The sequence below is a fragment of the Paramacrobiotus metropolitanus genome, unplaced genomic scaffold, assembly GCF_019649055.1.
Source record: "Paramacrobiotus metropolitanus isolate TYO unplaced genomic scaffold, Prichtersi_v1.0 Parri_scaffold0000035, whole genome shotgun sequence".
In the NCBI taxonomy this organism is placed as follows: Eukaryota; Metazoa; Tardigrada; class Eutardigrada; order Parachela; family Macrobiotidae; genus Paramacrobiotus; species Paramacrobiotus metropolitanus.
The window spans coordinates 102,113-112,081 of NW_026570255.1; the positions used below are offsets into that span (position 1 = coordinate 102,113).

A 9,969-nucleotide genomic window follows, 5' to 3' on the forward strand; every position below is an offset into this window, starting at 1 on the left:
GGTTTCTTAGGATTCTTAATAGGTTTCTTAGGTTTATTAATAGGTTTCTTAATAGGTTTCTTAATAGGTTTCTTAACAGGTTTCTTAGGTTTCTTAAATGTCTTAGGTTTCAAAAGTTATTCTTAGGTTATTCAGTCAGATCAGAGTCAGAATTTGGACAGTCAGAGTCAGACTTTGAGTAGTCAGAGTCAGAGTGTGAGCGGTCAGAGGCTGAGTCACAGCTTGATCGCGGGCCACCCTGGGCCCATCTTGCTTAGCGTTTGCTTGCTTCACTTGTTGGCACGCGAAATTTCTATAAGTTGTGGTGACGAGTCGAGTTACGCCAATGGCGGTTGCCCTTCCATACAACGGATGGAACCGGATGAAGGTTGTTTGTACACGGACCAATGAGCACTGCTCGGATAGTAATATACTGCCACTGTGGCACCCACTGCTAAGCTGCAACCGACTAACTGTAACAGCGATAACACTAATTGAACGTCAACCGATGTTTGTCGTTCGTTATTGGGCAGCCGTTGGTTTTTCATCGATCGTGCTCGTCTTGGCATTCCGGAATGTGTTAAAACATTGAACTTCAAGACGAATTCGAATTTGCTAACTGTTGCTTAAGGTTTGTCAGAAAATCACAAAATTCTAATATACGACGGACGACTTTTTCGCTGTAAGTTAGACGGAGAGCGGTAGACTGTCTTTGGCGTTTGCTTCTGAGAACAACGTAGCGGTTCTGAATGTTAATCGATTCATTCTCTGTGTTCATCAGGTTCTTCGGAATTTCGACACGATCTGCCAACCTCCACCATCGCACCACTCGACGCCCGGAATGGCCAACGGCGTTTCCCAATGGAACAGCGTGGACGTCATGGGCCACGACGCCCGACTCCGTTACGGGCATGTGGTGGGCGTGGCCGATGTCGGGCTCCTTATCGACTTTCTGTGTCCCAACCGTCGCCGCGAACTGGTCCCGTTCGATCGGGTTTTCCTGAGCGATCGCAGGCGCTGCCTGGACGCGCACAAACTGGCCGCGGCCTGTCACCGCTTCGGAACGCTCCCGCCGGTGGACATCCTGATGCGGGAAAGCGCAGCCGAACCGTGGACCTGGTACCCCGGGGAGATCTGCAGTCTGGTCCGCAGTCTCCACTACTCATGGTACCGTGAGGTGGTGGTTCGTTGGCATCACGGCGCGGAACATGCGGATGTCGTTCCGCTGACGCGCATCCGCTGGCGCCTGCCTGTGTACTGGTGGAAGGGGACCGCGACCGAGGACGAGTACGGGAATTTGCCCGAACGCGTGAGGAAAGGGATGTTTGCTGCGCGCAGTATTGTATTGCGGACAGATCGCTTCCCATTGGTTAGCGCAGCGCTCAAACACCGTAACACGGAGGCAGCTCATTCCGCGGCGCAAGCAGCTGGGGTTCGTGTTACGCATGACCGTGTAGAGTACGTCCAGCGCCAGTATGCCCCGGTTGCACAGCGCCGAGAGATGACCACTGTTGAACCGGTAAAAAGCGTTTCTTGTGGCAGTAACGATCATCATTCTGTCATGTATCTTATGACCTATCATGTCTCCTATCATGGGTTTCCTATCATGTCTCTTGTGGCGCTAAATTGCAGGAACCTCTCATCATCTTCCATCGCCAACTGATGGATTACGTTTCGCTGATGCCGGAGCCTGCGCCGCCGCCGACTGTAGACATGTATGAAGGTGCTGTGTTACCGGATGAACTGCAAATCTTCTCCTTCCTTGACACACTAACGCAAACGAAGCTGCGCGCTGTGTGCACAGCGTGGAACTATGTAACGGAATCGCAGTTTTTAGCTGCCAATCTCGTTCTCGATACTGCGGCCGTCCGCAAGACCCGACCATGCAAAGATTTCTGGCTGACGTACTCGCTCCTTGCTCCGCTATTCAAACGCTTGTCTTTGTCCACGCAACGGGTCCTTCTCACTGATCGCGGACGCTGCCTCGAAGGTAGCCACGTGATTAAGGTCTTGGACATGATCCACTTCGTCGCACAGCGCATTCCCGCAATCCGACTGAAAACGATTCGTTTGCATCGATTAGATTTCAGTCTGATGATCGCCACGCGCTACGACACGGTGACATCCGACGGCGAACCATCCGCCTGTGTGCTGCATCAGCCGCGTGATCCGTCCCGCAACTTTAGCATCAATCTGGCCGGTTTCATCAGCGCCTGCAGCAACCTCCCTGTGGAAGTCTCTATTTGACAAACTGCACCATCACGTTGGAGTACATGGTATCGCTCATCGAGAGACAGAGTGAACTGGTGTTGCACGTCCCGACCCGCGTGACGCAGCGGGTTGCGGGCGACGGGGATGTCGAATGCGCGGTGTGGAGGGCGCTGGAGTCGGGGCTAACGGCACCCACTCAGGAGCAACTGCATCGGTTGGTGGAGTGTCGGACCGCCATGATAGCCGCCGTCACGGCGGGTGAAGACTGTCGGGAATTTATGGCCACTGTCTGCAAGGTGAGGTCTACCGATACGAAGAAACCTGCCAAGTATTAATTTTCTTTTTGGCAGATGCTGTGTGCAGCGCAGTCGGCTGATCCGCGACCCTCGACGCATTGCCGCGGGAAGAAGTTTTGCTTGGACGGTATGGAGCGTATTCGTACGAAGAAGTTGTCGGTAGTGGCGCTGCGGTTCCTGCGCCAGTTGGCGTTGTGCTGGGTAATTTAGGGTCCGTTTGCCGGACCATGGAACATCGTGAATTTTTTTGCACATTGGTCGAGTCAACAGCAATGAGCGGAAGTTTGTCTGTAATTAAGAAGAATGGCAGTTTATCGAACCAGCTGTCTGGTACTTTCCTTGGCAAGTCCTGAACGATTGTATTGAATTAATATTTAATGCTCGCTGGGCCAGCGTTGTTTGTATGATTACTGTACGTTTTAAATCGAAACGAAAATGCTCAGATGTACAATTTTATGAAATCCTTTCAAATTTCACCTTTAATTTTGTGCATATTCCTATTGTAAGGGTCTTAGTAAAATTAACCGTTATCAACTTATCATAAATCTTTGGTTTTATTATCAGCAAAGTGAGTATTAATAATAATACAGTTTTGGGGTTGATTTTATTAGGGAATTTCGCGTTGGTTTTAATCTGCAGCAGCCACCAAATTAAGACAAGGCGCAAGTGCGGTCATACTAATCAAAATTTAATCAACCAAAGTGAAAACCAACCAAAATCTCCTCCCGTTGGTTAAAGGTAGCGTACCTAACACCGCCCGTTTCTTTTAAGTCAGTATTTCTGTTAAGAACAAGCAAACTAAACCGTTGCTTAAGAAAAGCAGTGTAACGTGGCAAACGTGCTTCTCCAGTCAGCTCACAAATTTTGCGACCCATAAAATGCAATATCCCGCTGAAAGCCGGTCCAGAAACACCCAGCGTTTCAACCACTATTGGATAAAAATGGCATCGATTAAAATTCGGGTGTTCTACAAAATTATAATAAAGTTAATTCACTGTCGTATAGATTTCCTCATTTTTCGCACCGATAGAGCCGGCTGAAGTCAATGTGAGCGTTTGAAACGGCGCGTCAGCGCTCACCACGCTCAACCGGTAAAAAATGGCCTTAGGCGATAAATAGTGTGAGTAATCTAGAATTGCAGAAGTGTAACAACACAATTTATCCGAAAACCGGAAATGTCGTGATATACAGCGTTTAAAGTAAAATGCACCAAACACCGTTTCATTACAGTTGCTCAGGCAAAACCACAACATGCATCAGCAAGAGCTGCATTTTTTCCATTCCACGCTCTCCGTCTCTGTCCATGTTCTCGTACTGCTTTCCATTAGCCCATCATCGTCTTTTAGTGAGAATATCGGTAAATTCTTTCTTTTTGCGAGAAAACAAACAGGCACAATTACATTCTCTCTAACTGCAGATTTTGCGCAGTACATTCCCGCCGATGACTTACAAGCCATCCAAAGCGCGGAGATTAGTGTCGCGCTGTCAAGCGGGACGCCGTTGTACCAGGATGATCTGATTGGGTGCACGGCCGGGGTACATCCGCCCTGTCCGCTGCAGACGTCCAGGGCGCCGTATTATCGGCTGCCGGATGGGAATCTGGCCATTCCCTACATGGTGGAGCCGGATGTCGACGGTACGCTACCAATACGAACACTTTAACGAATTACGGAGATCTTCGCTACGTTCCGGTACATGGTACCGTGTTCAACTATAGAACGAGCTTATAATTTTACTAAAACGAGAGGCCAGGTTTCAGCTAACGCTATATACATTATACAGTAACTACATAAACGCGTGCATAAATAGACACGGAAGGTTCGTTTTGCTTAAATGCATAAGCCTGTGAAAAAATAAACAGTTTAAGAAACCAGAGAAACCCTAGATATAGGCTCTGAGTTAGCAGGATTTTTGTCCGGGCCAATTTGCAGAAGAAAACCTGCAAGGGAAACTGAAAAAAATTAATTCTATCATATACAATTCAGTGAGTGCTTGATTTATGAGTAGGAACGCTATGAAAATACTACTAGTCGAGTTCACTAGAAATTTTTATCTGCGAATTGTGTGGAGTAGATGCGCTGATGGATGACATTGTCGCCGCCCTGGACGACATCACCAACCAGACGCAGTGCCTGCGGTTTCTCTCGGTGGACGACGCTGACGCGCTGAAAGTGCCCAACAACCCAACGATCCGCTTCGCCAGTGGCCAGAGTGGTACCTGCGCCGCGGAGTTTGGGGGCGTGCGTAGTCCCATGCACAAAGTGTACCTCAGTACCCAATGCATCAGTGCCGGCGAACTCGGCCGCATCCAGCAGCTGCTCATGCTGGCCATGGGATTCCCACATGAACACGTCCGCAGCGACCGGGATGAGCATATTATTGTCAACTGGGATAACGTCATCCCAGGTAATAACCGAACATCTATTAGACCGAAACAGAAATGAATCTCTGCTGTAGAAAGGAGAAATGAACTGGATAAAAACGATCCGGGAATATTCGACACGCTACCCTACGATTACGACTCGCTTCTACATCCGGGATATGTCTTCCTGGCGCAGGTGGCTAGTATACCGACGCTGATGGCTAAAAATAAAGCGAAAATTGGTCAACGCCAGCAGCTGAGTGCCGACGACGTGAAGAAGCTGAAAACTGTTATTTGCCAAGGTATCCAATACGTTCTGTACTGATGCACGTGGAGAAGCAACATAAAGTTTTTGTAGGTTCTACGCAGCAAGCCGCGCCCAGACCAACGCCCACACCCACAAGCAAACCGCCATCACAACAGGATTTCAAGTCCGCCAGCATTGTCACGGTGACCGTCGTCGCCACGAAACCGCAGCCAGGAACCACATGCGATAGGTAACTAAGAACCCAAAGAACCCTAACGAACCCTACATTTAAATGCTGTATTTACAGTGGGGATCCCTCCTGCGCAACGACCAGCGTTGGCGAGGAACCCATCCAGCCCTCGCTGAGCCTGCCCGTGCACCACTGCGCCTTCCGGCAGGTGGTCACCCTGCACAACACCCAGACCATGTCGCGCACCACCCTGTACCCGATGAAGAAGCGCTTCCAGCACTCCACCAAGTTCTCCACGTGGTGGTTCGGCCAGACCGAAGCCGGTAAACCGACGGTCTTGTGTTTTCTGCGTTGTCGAATCATTTGATGTGGAATGTGCAGGTGCGACCAAGGATTACCTGGCGCAGCCGGTGGAGTACCCGCAATTCCTAGGTGCCGTTAAAGGCGTGTCCACGCAACTGGCCAATGAGTACACGCGCATCTTCCAGACGGATTATGAGCCGAGTGTGATGGAGGATGGGGGAACGAGGTTGCAGCAGAAGATCGAGACGCGCATCATGGAGTGCAGAGATCGGCCGTCGTCTTGAATTAATGATGTGGGAACTTGTCAGCGCCGCGCGTTTGTAGTGCCAATTTTGTCAGAGCCACTCTTGGCTGTAGTTACTACACTGATTATCAGTCCTTAAACGGGTCTGCTTGATTTTTTGATCTGTCAGTTATTGCTGCTGTCAAACAGCTCGAATAAGTCAGAAAAACATTGACCGAATAGTGGTAGCAATAAACTGTCATCTTTTTTTTATTCACTAAGGAAGGTTATGCTTAGCTTCTCGAGAAAACCGTTCCTAAACAGTAACCGGTACCTCTATCTGTTAAAAACTTAGCAAATGGCTTGGAAAACGTTGCTATTCAACGTAGCTCATACTGTGCAAATCACTGGTAAGAAAGACTCGAAGCTACATGTGTAGCTGCATCTGACTGCAGAGAAAGCGCAAAATGAAATGACAAATCAAGCCTGGAAAGAGTGTGGATCCTGCACCCGAAAAATGCCACGAACGACGGTTCTTAATAGGCAATAGCCACCCAAAACAACATTATGGCAAAACGTAGTAACAATACTTCAGGACGTGTGACAACAATTCACTTTAAGTCCAAATCCAACGGAAGCCCAATCCATGAACAAACGGAATCCAATGCAAACCGAGTTTAACGGTACCCGGCATAATTACAAACTGCCGCAGCATCGCTGAGCTAAATCGGTTATGACAAACAAATCGTATATTCTCTTTCATCTTTCTTTTAGAGTTGCCTGACTAATTAACCGCTGTCCACTGCATGACTTCCGGTAGTCCACAGGAGGGGAAGTCACCAAAAAGTGGGCCAGGTCATTTCGAAAACGGCATTTGTGTGGGAAATTGCGCAGTACATTAAGTACTGTGACATCCGCGTCAGCGGGATCACTTCCGACTCAAGTGGATCGTATCCTGTTGGAACGTTGCCTAGATCACTGTAATTCTTCCGTGAAGAAGTGGCCAGCACCTAAGGAAAACCAGTCTCTCAAAAGTAAAAACAAACCGTAAATCGCAAATTCATCTTGCGCTCGTGAAGGATGATCCGTACCGCATCTAGCAACCCATTCCGTTTTGGATCCATAATCGCGTCAAACACAAGGTCCGCTTGTTGCTCATCCAACACAGGACAACTTCGTTCGAGCATGTCCCACCAATCTGCAACGTTCAGACGCCGATCGTGGCGCATCCGTCCGAACGGCACGCGGATCGTTATCACCACACATCCCTCCGCCCAAAACCAGAAAATCTCACAGCCGAAGTTTATCACAGTGAGCTTGTGACAGATCGCCGCTAGCGAGTCAAAAACGCCGTGAAGAGTAGACACGTAATCCTCGGATAGTCCGGACGAATAGCAGCAGTTGATATCCTTCATAACGAGATTCTCCGGAATTTCTCGGCCTCTCTTGCATAACTTCGCGGAGAAAGTCTCCATCACACAACGGCCAGTGCACTTTAGAAGAATCGCTGACGGGCGCGCCCACAATGACCACCGCCCGCGGGCTCCAGCAGCGATGTGCACAGGCCACAGCGACGTAAACATCTCCCGCGGAGGATGATCCTCTTTCAGTAGGAATCTGGATATGCAGCCGCTTTCTTACAGCGGCCGATGTGAGGATGTGGTCCCAGCCGGCGCAGACTGCCCGCAGGCGGCACTGATCGACCGTGTGCAAAAACTGGAAGATCGCGGTCATTATATCCGCTGGTAAGAAGCGGAGAGCTTTTCCGTCATCAGGGATCGCGGAATTCATCACGAACGAAGTTAGGCGACCGCTGCAAGCGAATTCCGTCTTCTGGCGTTTTACCGCAGCTTGGAATACGGGCTCGCGTCCACGCTTTCTTAAGTTGACGGCATCTGCGCTGCATTGTTCGAGTCGGTCAGGTCGGAGCAGGGATTTACTCTGCAACAGTCAAAAAGGTGTATTTCCCTTCAGTTACATCGCAACGTCGCTTAGTCTGTGAAGTTTCTTACATAAAAGCGCATTGCTTTCGCCACATCACTGATCGGGATGGCCTTTTCCAGTTCGTGGGCCAGCGAAAGCCTCTGCATCGGGCTTCTAATGCGCTCCAGTGGAACGACGGTTTTGACGTCGCCGCCCGGCAAATGGATGGCAACCCATGCAAACTGCTGATCTCCCTTTCAATGATACAGTTGATCGCCCGAGTAAATCTCCCTTTCAATGATACAGTTGACCAGATTTACGGCCCTGACCGTGTGGCGGTAGGAAATCGAGTACTATAGCAACCATCTCATTTAAATGTTAGTTATTGGAACGTTAATGGTATTGAACGCGCTTTTTCTTTTCCTCTTTTCATTAACGATTTTATTACAAAATTTGATATTATAATATTTTCCGAAACGCATCATAAAGGTACTGACAAATTACCAGTTTTGCCTAACTACATTACCTTTTCCTTTCCCTTCTACTCGCGTACTCATAAATCGCGCGGAGGTTTTATTGTATTTCACAAAAGCTGTATCAAACTAACAGTAATTACTAATGATTACGAAGAAATTTTACATCTTATGATTCACAATTTTAACTCATCTGATGTTGCCCTTCATATTCTCTGTGTTTACATTCCGCCATACAATTCTACTTACATCAATGCTGACAGAATGGAACAACTGTACGATGAACTGCTAACAATTTCGTCATCTGTGTCAAATTCTAAGCTGATCGTTTGCGGAGATTTCAACGCGCACATATCGAACACACCATTACCCATAATGGATCCTGCCTCCGCTGAAGAAGTGTTTACGTACGAAAGATACGAGAACCCTGACAACGCCAATGACCCCGACGGACGCGGCGACAAACTTCTACAGTTATCAGTTGCAGCCGAAATGCCTATTCTCAATGGTCTACGTGATCTTAACCACAACTTCCCCTACGAGTTTACATTCCAACGAGCTCAATCCACTTCTGTCATCGACTACGCTCTTGCCAACATCAACGTTATTAATAACATCGTAAAGTTCAAGATCATCCAAGAATGTTTCCGATACTCCGACCACGCTGCGATACACCTCCAACTCAATGTCAACTCTAACGACCAAATCATCAAAAAGAGCACACTACACAACAAGCCCAACACAAACAGCCGGCAAATTAATTACGATCAACTAACTGTCCGTGTTAATCAATACTACACTACGATCGCTACCAATATACCCCTGCACGATGTAGCTGCCGACATACAGTGTCTCGTACGGGAATGTTCACAACCATCTAAAGAAATACCCGAAGATTCGCAACTTCAAAACTTGAAACGACAATGGACCGATACAAAACACAAAAAATAAATTCGCTGCCCCCGAAGATCCAAGTTCAAGCAAGTCTACCCTCCACACCCGCCTTCGCCGCCTATTAAAGTCTATTCGCAAACGTGAAAGCGAACTGTTCCTCCTCCAACTGAATAACGACCGAAAATTCTCACCCGCCAAATTTTGGGAGCGTTTCAAACATCAAGACTCATCAAACAACCAACTATCGATAACGGACCTGTATACGCACTTCAAGAGTAAAGCCCAAAGCGACATAATGCAACCTTTCACCCCTTCTACTTTTACTAAAGACGCTATTCCACCAGTAACCGAAGCTGAATTACTGAATGCCTTTAACTCCATTTCGAGCACGTCCTCCGCCGGACCAGACAACATTCAAACCGCTACATACAAGAAGCTACTGGACATTGCATGCTACCGACAACATATTACTACCTTTGTTAATCAAGCACTCGCCGGCGAACGCCCTCTACCAAGACAATGGACCGTCAGCGCCTTAACTCCCATTCCAAAGCGCGGCAAGCCAACCAGCCTCGCCAACTTGCGTCCAATTAGTGTAACCTCTCCACCCAGCCGTATGTACAGCAAAATCATTTTAAACCGACTCAAGAATTTTGTTCAACCCAACCAACTCCAGTTTGCCTACTCCCCTGCTACATCAACAACTGATGCGCATATCGCTCTACACGCCATCGTAGAAGAAAACCTTAAACATCGTAAATCAACTTTTGCATGTTTCATGGATCTAACTGCCGCTTTCGATAATGTACAACACTCCACTCTCTACAAAATCCTTTCCCGACGAAATGTACCGGCCTACCTCATATCA

General features: G+C 48.2%; 1 protein-coding gene across 1 annotated transcript; it reads left to right on the forward strand.

Annotated features, from left to right (window-relative positions):
• Window positions 1-3,691: 3,691 nt before the first annotated feature.
• LOC129589518 (low choriolytic enzyme-like) lies at window positions 3,692-6,133 on the forward strand. Its single transcript, XM_055484311.1, has 7 exons — window positions 3,692-3,843; window positions 3,904-4,122; window positions 4,560-4,892; window positions 4,944-5,150; window positions 5,207-5,345; window positions 5,403-5,608; window positions 5,667-6,133. Exons 1-7 carry the CDS (start codon window positions 3,738-3,740, stop codon window positions 5,870-5,872), a joined length of 1,416 nt encoding a protein of 471 aa, XP_055340286.1. The 5' UTR covers window positions 3,692-3,737; the 3' UTR covers window positions 5,873-6,133.
• The last annotated feature ends 3,836 nt before the right edge of the window (window positions 6,134-9,969 follow it).

What these genes read in the sequence shown, in the direction of transcription:
- LOC129589518 (XM_055484311.1), top strand. Translation starts at nt 3,738, where the DNA reads ATGCATCAGCAAGAGCTGCATTTTTTCCATTCCACGCTCTCCGTCTCT. An exon ending in CTGGGATAACGTCATCCCAG is followed by an intron (nt 4,893 to 4,943) that starts GTAATAACCGAA and finishes TCTCTGCTGTAG; the next exon opens with AAAGGAGAAATGAACTGGAT. An exon ending in CCAGGAACCACATGCGATAG is followed by an intron (nt 5,346 to 5,402) that starts GTAACTAAGAAC and finishes CTGTATTTACAG; the next exon opens with TGGGGATCCCTCCTGCGCAA.